This window comes from Phyllostomus hastatus, unplaced genomic scaffold (assembly GCF_019186645.2).
Source record: "Phyllostomus hastatus isolate PE091 unplaced genomic scaffold, TTU_PhHast_1.1 phas_contig_34, whole genome shotgun sequence".
Taxonomy (NCBI): Eukaryota; Metazoa; Chordata; class Mammalia; order Chiroptera; family Phyllostomidae; genus Phyllostomus; species Phyllostomus hastatus.
In genome coordinates this window covers 32,136,560-32,163,966 of record NW_025333857.1, presented here as the reverse complement: position 1 = coordinate 32,163,966, position 27,407 = coordinate 32,136,560, and the positions used below count along the sequence as shown (strand labels likewise).

At 36.8% G+C, this 27,407-nt stretch overlaps 1 protein-coding gene across 1 annotated transcript in view; it reads right to left on the bottom strand.

The window, feature by feature from the left end:
* The window catches only part of CUNH9orf85 (chromosome unknown C9orf85 homolog), a 54,513-nt gene that overhangs the window by 14,377 nt on the left and 12,729 nt on the right, over positions 1–27,407 (bottom strand). The window contains exon 2 of the mRNA XM_045840702.1: positions 8,529–8,635. Within this exon, the coding sequence (XP_045696658.1) occupies positions 8,529–8,635 (107 nt within the window). The remainder of the gene's footprint in view (positions 1–8,528; positions 8,636–27,407) is intronic.

The window sequence follows — 27,407 nt, the reverse complement described above, 5'->3', positions numbered from 1 at the left end:
GAAAGATCTATTCAAAGCACAAGACAGCAATTTAGTTAACAGCATCTAGTGTTCACCGATGTATTTCAGATTCTACATTGTAGGAAATTGCCATTTGTTGAGATTTGGCATAGTATCAAGGATGAATCACTACAATGATCAGGAAAAGGCTATTAAAGTTTACTTTGTTTTTCCTTTTGAAACCGAGGGTCCTTTTGACAATGATTACATTCACCTTTAAGTCTTAGTTCTAGTAATCATCTCTCTCTCTCTCCCTCTCCCTCAGAGATCTAGCCTTGACCCCCATCAACAGCAACACCCCAGGCTGCAGGAGAGAACAGCCAGACCTGAGTAATGATCACAAGGTCAGGACCTCTAAGGGTAACAACTTGGCCTAAATTTTGTGTCAGCTCCTGAGCCCTAAGGTGGACTGACCCCCTGGCTACTTTACCTGAAGCCAGATAGAAGGACACTGGGACAGACCTCAGATCTGTCCTAAAGACCTGAAGAAATGATGCATTACCCTCATCTCATCTCCAACCAATTAGTTTCCAGCTCAAACCAAAGCCCTAACCTGGGGTGTCTAGTGATTTTGCCCCATATAATTTGTAACCTACCTGCCACTGGACAGTTCGGGTTTTTGAGTGTTAGCTCCCCATTCTCCTGGGTGGTACAATTTATCAATAAAATAACCAATATTTCTCCACTGCAATTCTCAAGTGTTTACTGTTTGGCTCTGCTAGCACTGGGTGAACAAATTCTTTCTGTTCTGTAACGCTACTACTAGGAAGGCATTAAGGAGATTTGTAAAAGTGTAAAACAATGCCACTTGTCTCACTAATATTTTTGGTTCAAAACTTACTTATCATAAAAAGTTATTAATATTAACTTTTAATAGGCATGCTATTTATTTACTAAATATTTTTTAAGTGTAAAAGGGTCCTGAGATCAAGAGTTTGAGAACCAGTGATACACACAATCATTACCAGTGAGGAAAAGAAATTATATTTCTAGTCCTTACTAGAAGTAAGAGGCTTGTTTTACTCTGCCACAACTTTTCTGGCACTGCTTTCATTTCCTGGTCCTATTATTATACTTTAACCTTTTATCATAATGAAACTCCACTTGTAATAGTCTCAAATACATGATGACTAAGTGCTTTTGTAAACAGTGAGCTATGCTACTCCACCTTTGGTGTGCAAATAATAGAAACTTAACATTGACAGAATTCTATAACACATTTCCTCCAGTGGCTCTAAGTAATCTGTGCTAATATAGAAAGGTTCTGAAAATATACTAAGGAATTACATCATATGCTACTTAGCAAATGCTTTCAAGAAAACAATGTCCCCAAATTCCAAGAATTTTGAGAAGTTACTGTTCACTTTCCTGTGTCCCTAAATGATGTGTTTGAAAAGTAAGTGGAAAGATCAGACCAAGTCTTTCAGTTGCAGTAGTAAATTTGATTAGGATAGTTCTTTTTTTACAGTTTTGTTCATTTTTAAAGTACATATTTTTAATTTTTATTTTTATTTCTTGATTTTGAGAGAGAGAGAAACATCAATTTGTTGTTCCACTTATTTATGTTTATTGGTTGCTTCTTGTACATGCCTGACTGGAGATTAAACCAGCAACCTTAGAGTATTGGGGATGATGCTCTAACCAACTGAGCTACCTGGCCAAGGCTAGAACAATTCATAAGAGTACAAAATAATTCACCTTTGATCAAGAGTAGTTTAAAAAAAGAGAGAAGATCAAAATCATTACACTTCACGGTAGGCGATTTTAAATCAAAGCTTGCTGTACAATCAATATTAATGTCAAAAAAGTAGGCTTCATTCATAGGTGAGCAGTGACAACAGTAATGACGGCTCCACTTTCACCTTTAGGTAGTATATTCAAAGCCCAAAAAAGTCTTCTTTTTGAAAGACAGCACTGATTAATATTCCTGGATCAAGATTATGTAACAAGAGGAAAGAAAAACTAAGAGCAAATGAATGAACAAATGACAATTTATGCGGAATTCCCCCAAAGACATACAGAGACAGCTCGAGATCATTTGCATTGCCTATTAAAGAAAACAGAGGAAACTTGATCATTTTCCCCTCCATTCTCTGGTGCCTTCCTCAGTGTTTTGAGTCAGCATTGTTTATAGCAAGCACTCTTCTGTCTTTAATTTATAAATTTTCTAAATCTATCTCTCCTGCTTTCCTTTTATTACTCCTGTACTGTGTGCCCTAAAAACAAGTAATGAATGCCAACTCATGGACAAAGAACCCAGTGCCAAAGAATGAGTACAAGGTGTTGCCATGAGTATGATCTCAAGCTGGCGAACACCTCCAGTGCTCTCTGTGCATTAATTTGCTGCTTCGAAAAATGACTGCAGTGGTACTCTTTATTAAGCAGAATTTTATGAGTACAGTACTTCTTTCCTTCAAAAGTTAATGGGTTAACAAATGCTGGCAAGGATGTGGAGACACTGAATCCCATGCACTGTGGGAGGGATGTACAATGGTGCATTCATTACAGAAAACGTATAGAGTCCTTAAATACTTAAACACAGAACTACTGCAACTCAAATGTCCATCAACAAATGAATGGATAAACAAAATGTGGCGCACACACACACACTGAAATACTATTCATCCTAAAAAAGGAAGGGAATTCTGTCACATGCTACAATGTAGATGAGCCTTGAAGACATTATGCTTAGTGAAATTAACCAGTCACAAAAAGACAACTACTGCATGATTTCACTTATATGAGATATTTAAAGTCGTGAAGTTCACAGCAACAGCAAGTACAATGGTGGTTATCACAAGCTGGCAGGCGTGAAGAGGAAGTTGTTGTTGAATGCCTATGCAGCTTCAAACCTGCAAGGTGACAAGAAGTCCTGCAGATCTGCTGCACAACAGTGTGAGTTCACGTAACATGAATGAACATTATATACACTTAAAATGGTCAAGATAGTAAATTTTATGCATTTTTTACTACCACCAGAAAAAACAGACAGATAGATACATAGATGGATAGATAGGGAACTTCAAAAAGAACAGGCAAGGCTGAGGTATAAAAGATTATCTTGAAGGTCTTAGTTGGGCTAATTTGGCTATAAAAAACGACCTTGTAGTAAGGAGGGAGCATATTGTTAGAGAGGTAAGCCATGGAGTGGGGCATGACCTGTTTAGCAGCCTCTCATCCCCCTCTATCTCATTTTCTCCCAAATAGCATTATTATTTTTTTTTCCACAAAGCGTCCCCACCCTCAACTCCTCCACACACTGTACTAGACACAGAAAAGCAGAAGTTCATTGGGGACAAAGTTCCCCACCTGCTGCTAAAAACCCAACTCTTCCCCATAGAAACACTTAAAATATTTATGTGTAACAAGCCTTTTTTAAAATATTAATTTATTCAAACTCTAGACCAATGGAGGTTATTTGAGTAGAGATGAGATGGAAGAGAATTTATTTATTTAATGCAATGAAATATGAAGAAGTAAGGCTGCCTATGGCAGTCAGAGGAAATAAAAACTAAGAAGCAGTCAAGTTAAAAATTATCAGAATAGCTGGATGTGAGGACCAGGTCCTCAGCAGGAGAGGCTTTGTTTAATGAGATGTCATGAAGAGCAGTGTGTTAAGCACGAAGCAGCACCCACGTGTCATGAAAATGGTAGGCTCGCCTTCCCTAGGCAATGCTGGTTCCAAGGCATGTTATTACACCAATTCTTCTTTTCTTCATTTGAACTATTTTTAGGATGAAAGCTACTTTCAATCACATTCTTCTGGAGGCATTTAAGGTCTGGGCTCCCTTTTTCCCATTCAGGAAAGTTCTGTTTTGGCCTGTTGTACTTAATGAACTCCTGGGTAATCTTTTGTTTTATTCAAGAATTCTACAGCTGAAGAGTTTGTAAAACACTAACCTAAGATACTGAAAGGACCAAAGTTTTGCCTTCCTGAAGCTGCTTTTTTGGGATACAGATTCTCAATTGTTTATTAAAAAACAAAAGACTCAGAAGGAAACACTGACCCTCCCCCCCCTTTCCCACCCAAGAGACTCAGACAGAAACTTGCTTTGAGAAGGGAGCCTTGGCTTAATCTCCTTAAGAATCTTCACCCTAGCGTCAGTCAGGAAGACTCCAGGCTTGTTAGCTAGATCCCCTCACCCACTGTGTCCCATTGTTTCTGAGTTGCCTAGAAAGAATATTCCTGCCCATGTGTTTCCCTCTCCCTCAACTACCTGAAAATCGCCCATTCTCACTCCTAAAATCTAAGCCTCCTCCCATACCCTCCCATTTCTCTTTTGTCCAAAAATGTCTTATATACCCAGTGTTGCTTCACTGTCTTTGGAATTTTCACAACTATGTGAATTTCCCATGCACATGTATTAAAAATTTTACTTTTCTCTTGTTAATCTGACTTTGTTAATTCAGCCTAGAAAAACGTAGAAATTGAGAGCAAAAGTATTTATATTTTTAGCCCCCTACAACATACATGACATTTCAATGGCTTGACCTTGTGAACATCCGTTTTATATATAGCGGGGTTTCTCAACTCAAACCTAAAGACATGTTGGGGTGGTCATGTCTTGGCTGTGGGGACTGTCCTGTGTATGGCAGGATGTTTAGCAGCATCCCTGGTCTCTACCCACTATATACTAGTGGCATCCCTCCCAGATCCTCTGGTCATGATAATCAAAAATGTCTCCTTAGCCCTGGCTGGCATAGCTCAGTGGACTGAGTGCGGGCTGTGAACCAAAGCGTCGCAGGTTCGATTCCCAGCCAGGGTACGTGCCTGGGTTGCAGGCCATAACCCCCAGCAACCGCACATTGACGTCTCTCTCTCTATCTCCCTCCCTTCCCTCTCTAAAAAAAAAAATAATAAATAAAATCTTAAAAAAATGTCTCCAGACATTTGCAAATGTATCTGGGTGAAGATGGCAGGGGGTGGGAGTGGGGCGGGGAGGGAGGGTGGATTCTCCCCCTTTCCTGTTAAGAGCTACTGATACAGAGGTCTTACAGGATGGATTCTAAGCTCAGATCCTAATCTACTTGTGGCCTGTTGTTTTATATCAGCTTCTCCATTCTCTTCTACTATGACCATGTTAAACATTTCCTAGCACTGTAGTAGTGCTGATTTTACCTTTATGGGTAGGAAGAAAGAAGCAGGCTGAAGAGTCTAGCACAAGTCTGGGTATTTGCCCACCATACTTCTAAATTAACAGGAGAAAAGGACTGCTTAGTTACCTAAAGTACAAGGTGGAACAAGTTTCTAGGTACAAGCTTAGGAATTTCTGTACCTGAACATATCATCTGTTTCTCTGGATGCATGTATTTTTTTAGAAAGCTATATATAAATAAGCATAAATCCCCAAAAAGAAAAAATTTAATTTATAAGTGATTAGCTTGAACAAACCATTTAAAATTTCAATACAAGTTCTGCTACTGTGGTGACTAAAAAAATATAAATACTTTCCACCCACTTTCTAAGAGCTTCTGGCTGGGCTAATAACAAAATTAAAGGAGACAGATTAACAGGAAGAAATACAAGTATAATACATGCACATGGGGAATTCACATAGGCATGATAAATCCAAGAAAATTCCAGACAGTGAGGCAACATTGGGTATATGAGACATTTTTGGAAAAAGGAGAAAAGAGGGGTGGATAACAGGTTATTGGATTTCAGAAGTGAGAATGGACAATTCACAGGGAGCTGAGGGGGACAAAACACACATGGCAGAAAAATCCTTGCTGGGTGACTCAGAAACAATGGGGCACAGAGGGTATCTAGCTAACAGGCACCTGCCTGAAGTTGTCTTGTTTACCATGCTTAATTCAAATTAGGTGAAAGGGAACATTGTAAGACCTCCTTCCTGGAGCTCCTGTTTCTGAATCTCTTGGGCAGAAAGAGGTGGGGGGAGGGTCAAAGGTTCTTTCTGAGCCTTTTGCTTCTTAAAAAACAGCTTACAATCAACATGCCCCAAAGCAGCTTCAGGATGGCAGAATCTTGGTCCCTTCACTACCATCAGCCTCCTTCATCAATGGGTTTAAATCCTTTTACAATATCAGTCAAATCTTAATATGCAGAGAAGGCAAGGTGGACACAGATGAGTTATACTTTCTAAAGACTCTCAATCCTGGATTGGAGTTAGAAAGCTAGGCTTTCTAAAAATGCCTAATGTGTCACAGATGCAGTGTAATCTGAAATTTATAATGCTCTGGGCCAGAAAGGTAGCCTCCTAAGTAATATGTTTGGACCATGTTTTGACTAGTAGTTTGTTAGTCTCTCATTAGCCACCATTTATTTTGCATGTTCTAAGGCTTCTTTAATCCTAGAGACCTTCCTTCAGGCTTTAATGTCCTGTTATCTGTATTTTGGTATTTATACAATATTTCATTCCTCAGATGTGGAACAGCAGCTCCTGAGGTCATTCAAAGGCCTCTGGATGAAGCTGTACTGCCCAGGTAGTGGGAACATCACCATGAACTTACCTGACTCTTAAGAACTTCAATGACTCCAAGATAGGACACAGTTGGTGGCCTCTGGGTCCATGTGCCCACAGCCAACCATTCTTAAGGCTGTTATGTTACATGTTTTTTAGAACTAAACATAAGATTTGCTATTAACACTGTTTTTGTTCACATTTTTTAAACTGAGTTGCCTTCTGAAGAGAATATTTGTACTTCCAGGATTTAAAGTATGCAAATTCTTCTGCAGCAGGAACACTATTAAGCCCACAGCAATGTACACACACAAAAAAGGAAAATCCAAGAACTGTCACAAATAAGTAAGTTCAGAAATTCTACAGAAAATCATACCATCTACAAAATTTATAATACAATAATCTTTTACACACTGGTATATTCACAATGAAGATAAATATACAGGATGCAGCATGTAAAAGATAAGAAATTAAAATAGAAATAATGGATAAGGCATGGATGTTTTTAAGTAATTTCCTTTGTCATAATACTACTCTATTAAACTCTACGGCTAAGTAAATATTTGTTACCTATGCCTCAAACTCTTTTAGGAATAACAATACCAATACAAAAATGGACTGTGATGATCTCTAAATACATTTTTATAGAAAGATTGGCTGAAAATATCAGAAAGTTACAAATTTTATGTCAGGCCTATTAACTAAAACTACATGCTCTATAAGCACAACCAGTACCTATACAGTACCTGTATAGTTAGAACTGTACAGAATAGTTAACTCTTTCATGGATATCTAGCATTGGATCCTCACAGTTGCCAAATTTCCTACTGCTAATTTGGGCCAGTGAGCATAAAAGTCATTAGATTTATTTCAAATTGTTTTTTTGAGGAGGAAATGCTAGAAGAACACAGCCAAAAAACAAACAAACCTACCTTAAAATAGCAAAGAGAAACTTACATCTATATAAAAGGGGGCTGACTATACCTATAATAAGTAGTAAAAAATTTTTATTAAAGTGTAATACAAAAAATATTAAAGAGCTAAAGTTAATCTATCCTTCCTTGAGGACTTTACCTTTCAATATTAAAAAGAAGAATTTTAAGCAAAATAAATTGCCCAAAATAAAAAATTCAAAACTGGTAAATAGTGTCAGGAAAACAAATTACACTATAGCTTAATCTATAGAGTCATAAACTATTTGACATTATTTTTCAAAACACATAAACAACAAATGTTATATCACACTTATTTTTTAGGCTAACCTTCCAAACTAAGTAAACTTCCTCCTGTGAAGGAAGAGGAAGAGAGAATATATTTAAGGAAGCTGCCACTACTCAAAAACTAAAAGGAAAATAAAACAACAATGAACAACTGTGTTCTCAATAGCTAATACCTAAACTACCAAATTAAAACTCATAATGTAAAAACACCATCACATATATTAATGCTAACTTTTGTATTTAAAGTGATAGGCAGCAGTTACCCCCCAATATCGTTCTTATCCAGCTGAGCTGAGGGATCTAAGGAAGTAGCACCAGCATGCACGGAAGCCTGATAAAACAGAATCCCAGAGTCACAGAAAAGGGTTGAGAGACAGAGGAGTGAGAAACAAAGTCCAGTATCTGTTCATTTAAACCCAAGCATTCAAAGGAATGAAATGATAAATTATCAATCTAGCAATTTATTTATGACACTTCATCTGAGCCATCTCAGTAATCTTCATGGGTTGCATTAAAAAGTCAGACCCATTTTAAGACCCTTTGGGAAAGATGATCCACAGTAAATACTGTTACCTCATCAGTGGGAGGTAGATTTTTGCAAAACAAATATTCTCTTCTCTGCCCTAACGTACATTTTATGAACAAAAATCTATAAAAATGGTGTATAATTTATTTATAGAAGAATGGGGCAGGAAATAATCAACTTTTTCAATATACTTTCCTTCACAAAGCAGGAGTCATAGCATGTAAGATAAGTTCTATATGGGAGAATGAAATCTTTTCCCTATTTACCTTAATATTTGAATACAATTTTGAAAATTGTGGAATGAAATAGCAAACAATGGTACATACGGTACTGGTAAGGCAATTAAGAAACTTAACTCACCATTTTTTAGGCTTTGACAATGGTTTGTATTTGCTGTATTTTACACGCCATTCAAGAACTTCTTTACAGCGCTGACATACTCCATCATGAAGTTTTTCATTAATTTTCTTCAAAACAGAAAGAAAAGCAAATTGAGAATTTCATCTGTGAGCCAGCATTACAAACCCCAGGACAAAGGCACACAAGAAATTTAAATTAAAAAAAAAAAAAAATAGTAACCTAACTGTGATCTGTGTTAATACTTTATGATATGTATTTTTACATACATTACTCAATTCTCTCTTTACAAACCAAAGATTCTTAACAGGTGTAGCTCAGAATCACCTCTACGAAATGTTTTAACCGGCTGGCAGGAGGATTTTGAGAAAGACCACACACTGATTCTGATGTGTACATATGTACATACATATGTTAAAACTAAAACTGCAGAATTAAGATACGTGCATTTTACTATAAGTTATACCTCAGTAAAAAAGCAATAATAAAGAAGAAAACCTAATTCATATTTTAAGACTATTCTTTTGACAATTCAAATCTTATCGTTGAGAAATAAGAAGTTAGACTCAGAAATTAGGTAGTCCTAACTGGTCCACAGGGGAGAGCGGGGACTGAAAGCTGAGAAAGGAGTGCCAGGGAGAAGCCCCTGCAAGCAAGAAGGCATTTAATTATTCAACTTAATCCTGTTGTATTCTCATGTAAAAAATGGTTTAGAAAAGTTACCTCGTAATATGTCTTTATTAAAATAAGTTCTAATGGGAAAAAGAAAAATTACCTTGCTAATCTGGCTTCTTCAAAGCAGAAAATAAATATGCACATGTAAGTAGCTGTGGCGGGAAAAGGGCTGTAGGAGGGGGAAAAAACATTTTTAAAATAATTCGTTTGATTCAGGACCTACAGTAAGTATTTTCACTAGGTACTCTGAGAATTCTATAACTTACGTGCAGTGGAAGCCTGCTCTTTACTTATTGCTAGAATAAACAGAATGAGTAGAGGACATTTAAAGTTTTCTTTGCTTTCATTTCTCAAGAGGAAAAAGAAAAGCATCACAAAAAAAGCAGATTCTATGGAAGGTTATTTGATTCTGAGTTAAATAAAAGTACAATGTTTAGTGATCACCTGAAACAAAACTTCCCAACAGTGCTTGTTACTCTTTAAAGTTCTAAACAAGAAGGCAAAAATAATTTCACAAAACTTTTATTCAAAGAGAAAATATTTCAAGGGTATTTTCACACCATAAAGTAAGCTGTGAATATATTATGCTTGAATTTAACTCTAGTGAAAAACATAAATCTGTTAGTCATGAACTGAGTATTTTCTTTCTTCCCGACTTAGAAGGAGTCTCTGGGAAAACATATTCCGCATGCCAGTATATTCCTTCTTGCTGTGGTCTGCTAGCTATGGCCACAAGCAGGAAATCTGTGCTTGATATCAAACTTCTCTTCTTATGCTGAGAAATACCCAGAACAAAGGTTCACATTTCATCTTTTGTTCCCACTGCCCGTGGTAGCCTACAGTATCTTACTAGAAGCGTTACTTAGATTTTCATAACTCTAGCAATGGGAACAAGCCAATGACTTGATTATGATTACAAAATGAACAGAATATAACTTTCTAATTAGAATACTCTTAAATGCACAGCTTTTCTTTACCTGCAATTTTATTATATATGACACTGCTTGTTAATGAGGAAGCATTATGTGGTCTCGTTTGTTTCTGTATCCAGTTTCTGACCAGTTCATCTTGATTTACAAAGCTACGCAGGGTTCTGAAACTGGTTTCTTTAGGTGGATCAACAGTAGAACAAAACAGGTCTTTGTGGGAACTTGTCCTGTGAGTGATGTGTGAGGCAGTATAAATGGAGATGCTGTACAGAGCTCACATGACTAACAGGCACTACCAAAACTTAAACTTGATTTTCATGTGTTAAGAAATGAACGGAAGTCAGAGTGAGAATAGTACAATCACTGAAAAATAGTTTCAGAAAGAGAGAAAATTGTACATCTTGTTTATTGTGTTTTGGCAAACCAGAAAAAGTGAATTCCAGAGATGTGAGCAATGAAAGCTAAGTCTTAGTTCTAGGAATCATTCTGCCTGGGGCAAAAAAACATGGCAATGCTGTTTACAACTGTTAGGGCAATTAATTTTAGCATATTCCTCATGGTTGAAGATTCCATGGAAATGGATTTTCAACAGCAGTTAGACTTGGAATTTTACTTGAGAATTTCATTTGAAAAATGTTTTTATTTATTTTTAGAGAGAGAGAAAGAAACATTGATGTGTTGGTCCCCTTACTGATATATTCATTGGTTGATTTATGTATGTCCCTTGACAGGAACCAAACTCTCAACCTTGGCATATTAGGACAACATTCTAGCCAACTGAGCTACCTGGCTAGGGTTAGAAAATTTTATTTTTTAAACCTGTTTTTTTAAACTAATTGAGGGGAGTAAAACATACCACTGTTCTAATGTTAGCATTTCTGAAAAACTTATGATGTACAGAGAATCCTGGTCAAAGATTGTATTAGTTAGCATTGAATGATACTCAAATTCCTTTCCTCCCACAACAGTATAATCCCTGTTAAAAGCAGTGGTCCCCAAACTTTTTGCCACCACAACCCATTTTGTGGAAGACGATTTTTCCAAGACTGAGGGGATGATTTCAGGATGATTCAAGTGCATTATATTCAAGCGCACCTCCTGCTGGGCAGCCAGTTCCTAACAAGACTGGACCAGTCAGGTAGTGGCCCAGAGGCTGGGGACCCCTGTGTTAAAGGATACTTTTTGTTAAGATTATTAATGATAAGATGTAAGCATGCCCAGATATAAATTCAAAACTTAGTTCTGTAAGAACAAAATCCTTGAAAGATCATTTAACTACCTACTCTTCAGATCTTTAAAAGAAAAAGATCTTCAATGGAAGATTCCACTGAACTTAAGAATCTTAGTAAAAGAAGAAAACTTTCTTTTCCAGTGAATCCTTTTTAAAAAAACATTACAATAAACTTAAGCTGTATCAAAAGATACTCCTACTTAATATATATATGAAGTCTTAAAAATGTCTTGGTTACTACTAATTCATACAACATATTTTATATTAAATGTTATCCCTGCTTTAAAAATCTCTGCTGTCAGACAATTCATCTTTGGTAATGTAATGCAGCAATTTGAAAAAGAAATCAGGTTGAGGACTTCAACTCCCAAGAAGGTAGAAGAGTAACTTGAAAAAAATATATATTTTTATTTTAGCCATTCAAATACATGTATATAATTACTTCATTATGTTATTTAAAATCTCCCTAACAACTAATATGTTGAGCATCTTTTCATGTGCTTACTGCCATTGTGTATTTTCCTTAGTGAAAGGTCTATTTAAACCTTCTGCTCACTCTTTTAATTGGGTTATCTCTTTTCTAAATGACATGTGAGGGCTAACTATATATTCTGTATACCAAGTCTTTATTTATTAATAAGTGCTTTGCAAATATATCCCCCCAATCTGTACTTTTATTTCCATTACCTTAATAGTATTTTTTCTAAGACCTTTCTAATTTCTTTTTTTCTTTAAAGATTTTATTTATTTATTTTTAGGGAGGGAAGGGAGGGAGATAGAGAGAGAGAGAGAGAGAGAAAGAGAGAGAGAGAAACATCAATATGCGGTTGCTGGGGGTTATGGCCTGCAACCCAGGAATGTACCCTGGCTGGGAATCGAACCTGGGACACTTTGGTTCCCAGCCCGCGCTCAATCCACTGAGCTACGCCAGCCAGGGCTTAGACCTTTCTAATTTCAATGAAAAACAAATTTTCAATTAATTCTTCCATGCACCATCCTTTTCATTTCAAGTCCAAAAATTTTTAAAGAATCATGAAAATTTTCACCTATGTTTTCTTCTGGAAGTTCAGTAATTTTAGGTTTTACATGTAGTCTATGATCCATTTTAAGTTAATTTTTGTACATGGTGCAAAATACTGATAGAGGTTCTTTTTAATTATATATGTATGTCCAAGTTCCAGCAACATTGAACTGCATTTGTATCTTTGTCAAAAACTAAGTGTGTGTGGGTCTATTCCTGCACACAATATTCTATCACATTAATCTATGCATCTATTCTTTTACCAATACTACCCTGTCTAGGTCACTATAGCTTTAAGGTTTTAAGGTTTTAAAATCAGTACTGTGCATCTTTTCGCTCTGCTCTTCTTCAACATTATTTAGCTATTCTAATTCCTTTGCCTTACATTTTGGAATCAGTTTGCAGTTTGTTGATTTCAATCAGAAAGCCTGCTATAATTTTTCTTTGTTTTTATTGTTGACACTATTAAAGATGTCCCTCAGTGATAAGATATTTTTCTTTATCTGTATTTTTACAAAATATCAATGTGAACATGAGCATTACATATGTGTTCACATTATAGAAATTTTATAACAATATAGATAAAGAAAAATGACCACTCATCGGTGAGATTCTATATTTTTTCTAGTATTTCAAGCACATATATATTTACAAAAATATGCATTGTTTCTGCACATGTTGTTTTACAACTTGTTTTGTCCTTAATTTTTTCACACTAGTATACATATGTACATATATACTTTGAAAGCATGTTTTTATTGGCTGCATTATATTCTCTCAGAGAAACACTGTAATTTATTTAACCTATTCCCTATAATTTGACAATTTTGTAGTTTCCAATATCTGACTGAATGCATATTTTTTTAAATGCAGTATGTTATATGCATGAGGAAATTTCTAATGAACCTGTAAATTCTCATCACATTATACTTGCACGTAAAAAGTTCAGTCCCATTTCAAGAAGACAGTAAAAATAAGAGGAATTTATCAGAGACAAAAACTCATAGTAAAGAATAATTGTCTCTTTCTTGAATCAAGTACACAATTATTTGGATACTGAAGAAGCAAATGTTTCCTAATATCATCTGTAAAAATTTGCTTTGCTTTTGTATTAAGGCAGCTGAAATACAAAAATAGAAGACATAAACATTTTTAAAAATAGAAGACATAAAAATAGAAGACATAAAAACAGAAGACATAAACATTTTCCTTTTAAAAAGGGGGATTAAAAATATTTTTGCTATAATCAACTTAATATTACATTTACTAGACAGAATACCATGCCTATATAACCTAAAATGTCAATATTGAGTTCTAGTCACTTAAAACTTTGAAATCTACAAACTCTTTTATAATGTGATAAAAAGTAATATTTTTAAATATCTCATATTTAGGTACTCATATAAGAAATACTTTGGATAAGTTACTAAGTCTTACTATTTTTATGTATTTTATTATTTCACAAAATGAGTCATATAAATAGCTCAGAAATACTTCTGAAGTGAGTTATAGTAGTAAAACTGGTTTTATTATTATTTAAGGAAAACATAAAACTAAAGTTACTACAGATTTTTTTAAACTTATTTTTTAAGGAAACTATATGTGTTCAATATAGCTAATTAGATTGGATATCAATATTTATAAGAATTTTTCACAAAAAAAATCAGCCCAATTCTCCTTTAAGCAAAATACTATCCTAGTTATCTGTAATACGTAATATATACACATTCATACATACATTCATAAAAACATAAATATTTGTGTTACCAATATTTGATTTTTTTACTATATAAAATTTTAACCAAAAGATACCTAAGGCACTAAGAGTGAGGTATATTTCTACCACAAGCTAAAATTATTAATTTTCTTCCCTGAAGTCTAATCCACCTTCCTCTATTGACTCTACATTCCTAGTTCCATAAAACACCAGTATCAAACTGAGAGAAGGAAAAACAAATACTAGAAATACTTAAAATATTCCTCTTGTTCCATATTACTTACAACATAAGCTTTTTCTAGTCAAGAAGTAATACTTGGTTCCCTCTCCCACTTTTTTTGTTGTTGTTGTTATTGCTGGCATCTTTACCAAGTAACATCTGCGAAAATAAACAACTGCATTTTCATCCAAAGACTGAATATAAAATGAGTTCTAATCATCCCAAACAGAGGACTATTCTCTCAATAAGTGGGTAGAGCTATTGTCAGCTTCAATTATACAGAGAGGGTTTATGTAGAATCTACCCAAAGTACCTACTGATTTATTTCAGCAGCCAAGCAAACTATACAGATTTTCACAGGCAACCTTCAGGCAAAAGACACTGAAATGGAGCCACACCTGCCTACGAGCAGAAACACGCTGTAGCAATATCTTCTTCTGGCAATAGGGAAACCTATTAAGAAAGCATTTTTTCCCCAAAATACTCTAATTTACTCATTTATTTTTAAGAAAAAATAAAATAAGTAGGTGCTGTGTATTTTAGCAAACAAATATAGGATTCTGTAGGATTTTTAATAACCACATCACTGCACTGACAAAATAATCACATCTTTAAAAGATGTGGACAGTTGAAACAAAGAGCAATCTGGTATGAAGATTTTTAATTTTCTCCAATTTGTTCTAAAAGGCACAACTCGAAATGACATATTATAAATGTTAAAAACATTTTTTAGGGAAAGACCCACAATGCAATGTTAAAAGCATATTATAAGCAGAACATGGAAGGAATAATCTGACAAGGAACATTTTGCCTTTGAATACTTAATACATGGGTACTTAGTATTTTAAGATAATGTGCTTTCAATTGTCTTTAAGACATCTTCATTATTAACTATAGGACATTTTTAGTAAATAAGTAACCCAAGAACAACTTCTCTAAATGGAAATAGTATTATTGTTAGAGCAGTTCTAAGGGAAGTAAGCCTTTTTTTTCTCATTATCCTACCATAAATGACCAAAATGTTAATGGTTTTATCAAGGAATATTTTGTCTTTCCTGAAAATAGACTCACCTTACAAAGTAGGATTGTAACCCCAACTCCATTTGCTCCTTCTCAAGAGCCTTTGCTAATATGTCTTCCTCTTCCTCCCCCTTAAAAATACCCATTTCCTGATACTTAATCAGGAATATTTAATCACCTCACTCATTCTCATTGTCTCGGTCTCTTCAACATAGGCCTCCATTCAGTAGTCCTTTCTATTCACACTATTTTAAACTCTTGGTGAAATGAACCTATAACTATAGCCACAGCAATGAGCTCAATGAGGATTACATCCAAAACTATTGGCATGTTCCCAGTCCTGATGTCTCTCTGGAAGTCATGTGAGATAACCATTTTCTTCCTTGAGAAAATCTTGAAACACCTCAAATTCATGGACTAAACAGTAATCACTATCCTAGCAATAAAATCTGGTCCCCTTTTTCCCAAACTTCATCTTTAAAAGGTCTTCTTGTAGGCTCTAGTACAAAATCTCAAGTCACCTGTGACTTTTCCTCTCATTTTACCAAAATGCCAATACTGACAAATCAATTTTTTCACAATGTCCTGAACTTTGTCTTCTACATACATCCCCTCCAACTTCCTAATATTGGGTCCCCATTTCTGAGCACCTTACTAGGTGGTCAGGCATATATTAGATCTAGGAATATAGGTTTAAAAAAAAAAAAAAAAGAGCTAAGGTCCATGCCCTAGAGCCAGGAAGCAGGCAGTGCTAAAATTATCAGGGCAGATAAACCAAGGGCTGTGGGGTTCATCCTCTACCTATCAAAGCCCCAGGGTGGTGCATGAGGAAGGCCCCAGGGAAGCATGAGAAAGTATATGGTCCTTTTGGAAACCGCAAGCAGTGAGGAGCAGCTGGACAACAGAATGTAAGGAGAAGGGGAGGAATGAGCTAAATTATAAGAGAACTTGTTTGCCAAGCTAAAGAATTTAGACTCTTAAAGAAGGAAGGGACCTGACTGGACAAGATCCTAAGCAGCAATAAAAGACAGAAGGAAGTACAGAGATCAGTAAGGAAGCTGCTGTAGTAATGCAGAAATGATACATTAAAACATTAAATTTGGCTGTGGCAATGATGATAAAGAGATGGACACAGGCATGGGAGATAATAAAGATGAAGAAATTCTTCATCTAGAAATTCTAGATTTAGTCAATGGTTGAAAAAAGATGACTAGTACAGACTTGGAGCAAAGCCAAGACTCTGGGGAAGAGTGGCTTTTAAGCTAGTTCTCAAACTCCAGGATACATAACACCCACCTGGCAAGCTTATTAAAAATCAGATTTCCAGGCCCTATTTTCTGAGACTGTGATTCTATATAACTCAGGAACTTCTGATGCACAGATCATACCTTGAGAGCTTATGGTTACAGACGGGGGAATGCTTTGGAGCAAGAAAGAACTCAGAGAGGGAGGGCTTCTGCAATAACAGTCCCTCCCTCTCCCATCATCCCAACACAGACCTAAATGCACAAATAAAGAGAATATGATCTTTGGGAAGAAAGTCACATAGATTAGACCATCAATTTGAGTGTCAAATAAGAAGGAAATTACTCGAGTATTTTTTTAAAATTATTATTTGATCATTTATGCTATGAAAATTGTCCCAGTATTTTCCCCTCTGCACCGCCCCCCCATCCAGACCTGCCCATTCCTTTCAGCAATCCCCATGCCGTTATCTGTGTCCATGCATCACGCCTATGTTCTTTGGTTACTCTATTCCCTATGCTGGATTTTTACATCCCCAAAACTATTCTGTAACCACCAACTTGTACTTAATCCTTTCACCTTTTTCAGCCATCCCCCTGAGGCCCCTCCCATCTGGCAACCATCAAAATGTTCTCTGTATCTATGATTCTGTTTCTGTTTTTATTTCATTTTGTTTTTTTAAGAATTGTTAATAGATATGCATTTATTACCATTTTATTGTGCATATTTTTTATCTTATTAGTATTAAAGAAGAACTTTTAACATTTCACACAATACTGGTTTGGTGGTGATGACTCCTTTAGCTTTTTCTTGTCTGGGAAGCTCTTTATCTGCCCTTTGATTCTAAATGATATCTTTCCTGGGTTGAGTAATTTTGGTTGTCGATCCTTCCCTTTTATCACTTTGAATATTTCTTGCAATTCCCTTAGAGCCTGCAAAGTTTCTATTGAGAAATCAGCAGACATGCTTATGAAAGCTCCCTTGTAGGTAAGGAACTGCTTTACTATTGCTGTTTTTAAGATTCTCTCTTTGTCTTTAACCTTTGACATTTTAATTATGATGTGTCCAGGTATGGGCCTCTTTTGAGTTCATCTCGTTTCAGACTCCCTCTACTTCCAGGACTTTCTTATATGTCTGTTTCCTACACTACATTAGGGAAGTTTTCTTTCATGATTTTATCAAATAGGTTTCCAATAACTTGCTCTCTCTCTTCTCCTTCCTACATTCTCATGGTGTGAATGTCGGTACTCCTGAAGTTGTCCCAGAGCCTCCTTACACTATCCTCATTTTTTTTAATTCTTTTTTCTTCTTGATGTTCTGATTAGTTGGTTTTTGCTTCCTTATACTGCAAAATGCTGATTTCATTCTTGGCTTCATCCACTCTACTGTTGTTTCCCTGTATATTGTTCTTTATTTCAGTTACTGTTCCCTTTGTTTCTGACTGGATCTTTTTCATGCTGTTGAGGTCCTCACTAAGTTCCTTGAGCATCCTTACAAACAGTGTTTTAAACTCTGCATTTAATAGAGTGCTTAACTCCATTTTGTTTAGTTCTTTTCCTAGAGTTTTGTTCTGTTCTTTCATTTGGGCTACATTTCTTTGTCCAATTTTGACAGCCTCTCTGTGTTTGTTTCTATGAATTAAGTAAAGCTGCTATATCCCCCAATCTAGGTAATGTGGCCTAATGTAGCAGGTGTCCCTGTAAGGTACAGTGGCACAGCCCCCTCTATTACCCAAGTTGGTTACTCAAGGTGCACTCAGTGTGGGCTGCGTATACAGCAACAGTTTGGCCCAAAAGTTGGGTGAGGCAGGGCTTCAGCGAACACCAGGGTGGGGCAAACTGTGAGCCAGACTGAGTTTCAGATATGGCACCCACCAGCCAGCCCTGGTGCTCTGTGAGGGGGGCTCAGACAGGAACAATGGCCTCTGCCAGCACTTCAAGTTGGGAGAAAGCTGCCCCCTAGGCTCTTGGCCTGATGCCAACAATTTAGTTGCTACCCATATATCTCTGATGCTTTTCAATCTGCTCCCCCAACACTGGAGCTCAGAGGGTGTGAGGCCAAGTATGTACACAGGCCCTTTAAGAGGAACTGCCTGGGGCTCCAGAAGTTTCTATATTCCACAGCCTCAATCCCCGCTGGTTTTTACAGCCAAGATACTTATTTTCCTGGCACTGGAACCCTGTTGGAGACCTGGTGTAGGGCTGGGGACCACTTGCTCCTAAGATATCCCTCCTGATTTTGATATGCCACATATGGGTGTGTGGGACTAGCCCATTCTGCATCTCCACCCCTCCTACCAGGATTGATGTGTTTTCTTCTTTAATTCCATAGTTGTAGGACTTCCACTCACCTCGATTTCTGTTGGTTCTGAATGATTTTTGTTCTGTAGTTTAGTTGTAATTTTGATACAGTTGTGTGACGAGGAGAGCCATGTTTATATACACTGCCATCTTCCAAAGTATTTTTTTTTGTGTACTTTGAGAACCATGCATGTTAGAACCACTCCTGAAGTTTCTTAAGAATGATGATTCCTGGACCGAACCCCAAGATTTACTAACTGAGAATTTCTGGCAACTGGAATTCTTCATTTTACACAAGTTTTCCAGATGATTCTTAGGCATGCCAAAACTTAAGAACCACTACCTGAGACAGCTACTGCAAATGGACATTTCTAGAGAAGAATGCATTTCCTCTCATCTCTGCCACAGGGAGTATTATTATTAAAGAGGTGACATTTTTCCTTAGAAAGTTGTGATTATTATAGTTGAAACACTACAAGTTAGTGTGGTAAAAACAATAAATAAAATGTATACATACAAGTTCTGCTCCATGGGGTTGGCCCCTGCACAGCCTTGTCCATTGTATTCACGGATGGTCCTTGCAGCTGATTGGCCTGGGGGGTCAATCCAACCACTGACATGCCAACAGCAATCTAGGTTCAAGTATAAACAGCAAGAGGGTGCACACAGCCCACAAGGGAGTGTTCACCTAGAGTACCTGGCTCTAGTGACCAGGAAGAGCGTGCCACTGGGCCCTACAGGATACTTACTACGTAAGGTCACCCTACCAAGACTGGAAACATAGCAAATCTACCTAACACACAAAATCAAACACTGAGAGGTGGTCAAAATGTGGAGACAAGAAACATGCTCCCAATGAAAGAATAGGAGAAATCTCCAGAAAAAGAATTCAATGTGACGGAGGTAATCAAACACAAAATACGGAGTTCAAAACAATGGTTGTAAGGATGCTCAAGGAATTTAGTGAGAACTTCAACAGCATAAAAAAAAGACATAGAAACTGTAAAGAAGAATCAGTCAGAAATGAAGAATATACTAACTAAAATGAAGAATACACTAGAAGGAATCAACAGGAGATTAGATGAAGCATGATCAAATAAAGGAATTAGAACACAAAGTAGCAGAAAACACCCAGTCTGAGCAGCAAAAGGAAAAGAAGAATTTTAAAAAATGAGTCAAGTCTAAGGGACCTGCGGGATAACATCAAGAGATAATATCTGTATCACAGAGGTACCAGAAGGAGCGAAGAGAGAGCAAGGGTTTGAGATCCTATTTACCTATTTGGAAAAATAAGAATTGAAAACTTCCCTAACTTGATAAAAGAAAAAAAACCACACAAGCCCAGGAAGTATAGAGAGTCCTAAACAAGATGAATTCAAAGAGGCCTACATCAAGATACAAAATAATTAAAATGCCAATGGTTAAAAACAAAGAATCTTAAAAGCAATAACAGAAAAGCAGTTAGTTACCTACACAAGAGCTCCCATAAGACTCACAGCTGATTTCTTAACAGAAACTTTGCAGACCTGAACTGAAGTGTCGATCAACATATGAATGGACAAAGAAGCGGTACATGTATACAATGAAATATGAGTCAGCCATTAAAAGAAAGGAATTTTGCCATTTGCAACAATATGAATGGATCTAGAGGGTATTGCGCTGAGTGATATAAGTCAGATAAGTACAAATGCCATATGATTTTACTTATATATGGAACCTAAAAAACAAAATAAATGAAAAAGCAGACCAGAAATAGACTCATAGATACAGAGCACATTTTGAGAGTTGCCAGGTGGGAGAGGATAGGGGGATTAAGAAGTACACATTGGTATAGTTACAGCATAGTCAAGGGGGTGTAAAGTATAGCATAGGGAATATAATCAATAATATTATAATAGCTACTTATGGTGTCAGATGGGTACCAGATTTATCAAGGAAACCACCTCATAAGTAATATAAATGTCTAATCACTGCATTGTACGGAGGATCCAAGATGAAGGCATAGGTGGTCACACTGTACCTCCTCGCGCAACCAAAACTAAGGACAACAAGAATTTACAAACAAAAAACAACCAGAACAGAGAGAAATGAACTGAACGTAAGTCGGAATACCATACATCCAGTCCGGTAAGGAGGGGCAGAAGCGGAGGCCTACGGAGAGGGGTCGAGGGGTACCGACAGGAACCCCTCGGCAGGAACAGTCAGTGGCTGGCAGACGAGTGGGTGCGCAGGGCGCAGACCTCAGCCGACGGACCGGTGGCAAACCCTGGGCGCAGGAGGCAATGAGCAGACCTAGTGAGGCATGCAAGGCAGCTGGCTGTCCACAGCTGTACATTTGCACGCAGAACTAAGCCAAAACGGCAGCGCGACACAGACAGCACATCCCAGGGACCCAGCGCCAGGAAACAAAGCCTGAAGGCACCGATTGAAAACACCCATGGAAGTTGAGGCTGGGAGATTCTCTCAGCCTCACAAGAGGCTCCTTGGAGAAACCCACAGAGTCTGAGAGAGTGCACAAGCCCACCCGCCTGGGAGCCAACACCAGAGGGGACCAACTTGCTTGTGGGAAGCGGCAAGGGGGACTGGGGGACTGGAGTCCTGGTGAGAGCCGAGCGGGCTCCATTGTCCCCTCTCGGACCCCACCCCCACATACAACGTCACAACTCAGCGACTGAGGTGCCCCACCCTGGTGAACACCTAAGGCTCTGCCCCTCATACGTAAGAGGCGTGACCAGACCAAAGGAAAAAAATAAAATAAAAAAAGATGGCTCAAACAGAGATAAAACCCCCAGAGCCAATTTTTTTAAGTGACCAAGAAATAGCCAACCTATCAGATACACAGTTCAAAGCACTGGTGATCAGGATGCTCACAGAATTGGTGGACTTTGGTCATACATTAGATGAAAAAATGCAGATTACAACAAGTGAAATGAAGAAAAATGCACAGGGAACCAATAGTGATGGAAAGAAAACTGGGTTTCAAATCAATGGAAGGGACCAGAAGGAGGAAAAGAACAACCAAACAGAAAAGGATGAAGAAACAAGAATTAAAAAAAATGAGGAGAGGCTTAGGGACCTCCAGGACACCTTTAAACATTCCAACATCTGAATTATAGGAGTACCAGAAGGGGAAGAGGAAACACAAGAAGTGGAAAAGTTATTTGAACAAATAATAAATGAGAACTTCCCCAATCTGGCAAGGGAAATAGACTTCCAGGAAGTCCAGGAAGCTCAGAGTGTCCCAAAGAGGTTGGACCCAAGGAGGAACACACCAAGGCACATCATAATTACATTACCCAAGATAAAAATGAAGGAGACAATTCTAGAAGCAGCAAGAGATAAGGGGACGGTTACCTACAAAGGAGTTCCCATCAGAATGTCAGCTGATTTCTCAAAAGAGACCTTATAGGCAAGAAGGGGCTGGAAAGAAGTATTCCAAGTCATGAAAGGCAAGGACCTACATCCCAGAATACTCTATCCAGCAAAGCTTTCATTTAGAATGGAAGGGGAAATAAAGTGCTTCTCAGATAAGGTCAAGTTAAAGGAGTTCATCATCACCAAGCCCTTATATGAAATGTTAAAGGGACTTATCTAAGAAAAAGAAGATAAAAAATATGAACAGTAAAAAAAAGACCTCAAACTCACAGTAACAAGCACACCTAAAACAAAAGAAACTAAGCAAACAAAGAGAACAGGAACAGAACCACAGAAATGGAGATCACATGGAGGGTTAGCAACAGGGAAGTGGGAGAAGAGAGGGGGAAAAGATATAGAGAGTAAGTAGCATAGGCAATAGGTAGAAAATAGGGGGAGGGCAGGAATGGTGTGGGAAATGTAGAAGCGAAAGAACTTATGACACATGGACATGAACTAAAGGGGAGTAAAGGGGGAGAATGGGACAACTGTAATAGCATAATCAATAAAATATATTAAAAAAAAGTCTAATCACCGCATTGTACACCTAAAACCTATAAAATATGTATATCAACTGTAATTGTAAAATAAATCATTTTTTAAAAATGTTTATGTGGTTGTCAGAAGCACTGCATAGAGGTTAACAGTGTGCATTTGGGCACAAGTTTCAAATCACACTTCCCATGCTAGTGAGTTCTCTCTGCCTGTTGCCTCATTTATAAAACAAGAATATCTATCTTATAGTTATGTTTTCCTTGGTAAATCGTATGTACCAAATAAATGTTGGATATTGTTTAAAATTTTTATATAGTATATTCTGCTTATTAATTAATATTCAGTTAATTATATCATTTCCTAGCAACTACCTTACGGGATAAATAATATTACTGCTTTTTACAGAAGAAGGAACAAATCCAGATAGGTTTAACAATATACCTATAATTACACATCTATAATGAAATACAACCAGGGCTCAAGACCATTACCTCTTATTGCAAGTGACATTATTTTGCCCCACTATTCCGTATTGCCTCAATTTTAGAAACTAAATCTCAGACTGATTTCTTGAGAGCACCACTTCTTTGAGAAGATGCATTCTCATTTCCAAACAAGTGACTTAAAGAAATTTTTGAAACAGTGTTGTGAGTAGACTATTTGCATGCTAATTTAAGAAGCTTTTCCAAATGTTATACTAAAAGGCACCAACCCCCCAAAATAACTTCTCTTAATTTCTCACTCTGCATTTCCAAAGTCCCTTAATTCAGGCATCATATGCACTGTATAAAAACCATCTGTTTTCTACTCTCATCTCCTCATGGTCTAGGGAAATGGAATTTATGTCAGTAGTTTCTGGTCTTTATTCCTTGTCCTGCCTGGAATTTAAGGCAAACCTAAACACATGGAAAGCTGGAATTTCTTCTTCACTCTTTCCTATGTGTTAATCCTGCCTTAGTTATAAGATCAAATGTCAGACCAAATCTCAATTACCTAGGGAAGCTAAAATTATAAATATGCTGGGAAATCTGGGTAATTTCTAGATCAGTGATTCTCAACCTTTGCTTCTGCCTCTACTGTTCACAGTCTCATGTTACTCTTATCAAATATAGAAAATAGTATATCTTAATTAACAGGACAATGATGATTATGTTGGAGGACGGAGAGATCCTAATACACTCTCTCCCAACAGAGAATGTCTATATCAAAACTAAGTCGCAGGTAAATAATATATGAGGTAAAAAAAAATGGATTTCTATCTTCTCAAGAGATCTTCTACTATACTTATCATTTAACTCCCTGCCTGGTTGTTTACAGTTCCTGGTCAATGTGTTTTTGCTTACTCATGTCCTCGAGTGATTTCACATACATGAGACATGTCTGTACTTTGGCCATATACAATAGGATGCATAGGACAGAGTTGTGCACGTGGTTTATTACAAAACAAGTCTTTTTGGTTTTAATTTTAAAATGAAACAAACCAAATAATTTTTTTAAAAGATTTTACTTATTTATTTTTAGAGAGGGAAGGGAGGGAGAAAGAGAGAGAGAGAAACATCAGTGTGCAGTTGCTGGGGGCTGAGGCCTGCAACCCAGGCATGTGCCCTGACTGGGAATCGAATCTGCAATGCTTTGGTTCGCAGCCCACACTCAATCCACTGAGCTACGCCAGGGGTAACCAAATAATTTTTACACAAAAGACTACTATCATAAATCTATAAACCTCATGCTTAATCCTTTATAAAAATTCTCTCTGCTGCTATTCTTAGAACATTCCTGTGGCTAGGGCAGGCATAATTATCTTCATTTTCCAGATGAGAAACCTGAGGCTCAGAGAATTAAGAGATTTGCTTGAGGTCACACAATTAATCAGGAACAGCAGAGGCAGAACCCATAAAAAGATGCCTTTCAGTTTAGGGCATTCTATTAAAGTGACAAGTAGAAAGTATTTTCCTACAGCTTTCAAGGTTTTCTAAATATTAACAGAAAAAAAAAAACCAGCTCACAATTTGGCAGAGTACACATATCAATTTGTACTGTGTTTCAACTTAAATTCTAACACTAGTCTATTGTTTTGCAGAGTGCCAAAGCTGCTGACTTGTTCCTATGGTATCCCTGCAGTATTATGCATTATTCGTTTTAAAAACAAGACAAAATTTAAAGTTATAAAAATTCATTTAGGAAACAAAATTTATGCTTGCTAAGCAATGTTCTAAAAGAGGAGGTCTTGCTTTTCTATCACATTCCTCACAGATTTTTCAATACACTAAGTCCTAAACAGTAAAGGGAAACTAAGTGGTAAGCCACATGAGCTATGTACAATTCAACTGGAATGCAAAAAGCTCAAGCAGCAGTTGTGTAGTGTCATGAGGTAGCACACATGTTTTTATTAGCACTCATTAAAAATTAGTCACATTTTGAGATCTTGTCCAACCGGAATGGTATGCCCCAAGTTAGTGATCTTAAAAGAGACAAACTACTGACTTTGTTTCACAATGTTACACAAAAGAGAATAATAATATTCACTTCCTCCTACTAGCATATTGAGAAGTTTATGGATTTAACTCTTTCAACCATAATAATTGCTAATGTCCACAAACCAAATGATTTTACTTTTTAAAATAAATCAATATTGCAAGTCATTTGCTTGGGGGGAGTATAAGTAAAATTACCATACTGAAGCTAGTTAACTTCTTCAAAGATATGCAGTTGTCTCATTTTGGTCACATTAATATGTCACACGTATAAACTATGCACACTGACAACTGATTCAGGGGTCTAGTCACATCAGGAAACAATTGGGCTCATGCCATGACTCACTTGGTTCAGAGCTCAGTATTCGCACGTGACCTACCTAAACTTAGTTGACAGTATTTACTCATTCTTAAAAAGAAAACAAAGATGTTTTTGATGACAAGAATATAAAAAGCTAAGAGATTAAATTAAGGTATATTCTGAATGACACATGCAAATCACCTATAACAAAATATTACTACATTTTGTTTCTACAGATTTTTTAAAATCTGATTTTGTCTTATATGTCTCATTTTATTCTCAAATCATCTCTGTGTGGAAGGAAGAAAGTGATATTTGTGTTTATTTTTACTCTGATTTGTAGAGTTGATACGAGTTACCCATGGTTATACAGAGAGTGACTCAGTAGCCACACCAGTAGTCGAAGAGTAGTCTAACTCCTGACGTTGCCCTGACTCCGAGCTTAGGACTCCTTCCAACATGTCAGGCTATAAAATGTGTCACGAGTTAGGATTAAATACAGCACACATTGTGGTTATCTCACTGCTGTCTGTAGGAGCAACCTAAAAAAGTATAAGCATGTACTTAGCACTACACTAGGCATCTCAAGGATTCATAGGATTTATGATACAGTCTCTTCCTCACAGTGCTTAAAATCCAGCTGGAAAGATGCAAGTAATGATCATGAAGTAAATTTAGAGAGCAAGCAATATTTGCTAGACTTTAAATTGTGTTTAAAATAAGAGATTGACTGGCTGGCTTTTTCAAACTGGACTCGTGGTTGGATTAAGGGGGTTCAGGGCTGATTGGCAGCCATGACTTATGGCAGATAAATCACTCTAGTACTCACAGCACATTTGCAAAGGTATCACAGAATAGGAAAGACATTTTCTGTTTTCAAAGACCATTGTTAAATCTTAGATAAGTAAGTCCTCAAAAGGTTTCAGATCAAAGTCTAAAGTGATACACAAGCTTAATTTAGAACAGCCACCCATCTTCTTTCATAAATTCCTTATACATCTTCTGATCACATATTAAAACTAGAGTTTTACTGGAAAAATCTTAACTTCTATCTGTGTTGTATTGCAAATTCATAAACTGTTTAGCTGCATCAATTTAATCCTATCTATTTTATATCTTCAATTTACTTCATGTTCTTTTCTGCTTTTTCAGTTTTCTAATATTGTAGTTTTATTTTTTATTCTGTCATTTTACTGAAACTTGGGGAAAACAAAAAGATAAATGCCTGTTTTCAGTCAACTGTTTTGAATTAGAAGCCTAAGTAAAATTTGACTTAATTTTCTTACTTAGTAGCTAAAAGAAGGCCTTAATAAAGGTGTCCCTAGAGAAGCCTTAAGATTAGAGTTAATTGCCACTGTAAACCAGGGAGTTTTCTATTTAAATTTACTAGGGAACAGTTGCCCTTGAAGTCATCACATGAGTGTCAAAGAATTGCCCATGGTTCAATAATAGTTTAAATTAAAGAAACAGCGTCCATATGCAAAAGCAACAATAATATTTTAATATAGACAATAGATAATAATTTACCCCACATAACTATTTAAGGTTTTATTTATTTATTTTTAGAGTGAGATGAAGGGAGGGGAAAAGAGAGGAAGAGAACCATCGATGTGCGAGGTACACATTGATCAGCTGCCTTTCGCACGCCCCCAGCCAAGGACGTGGACCACAACCCAGGCATGTACTCTGACGGGAAATCAAACCTGCAACCTTGTGGTACACAGAGGAACATCTAACCCACTGAACCACACCAGTCAGAGCCCATATGACTATTTTAACTTTATTAAAAACTAGATCTAGCATCATGTACTATAACCTTTCAAGTTTACAGGAAACATGA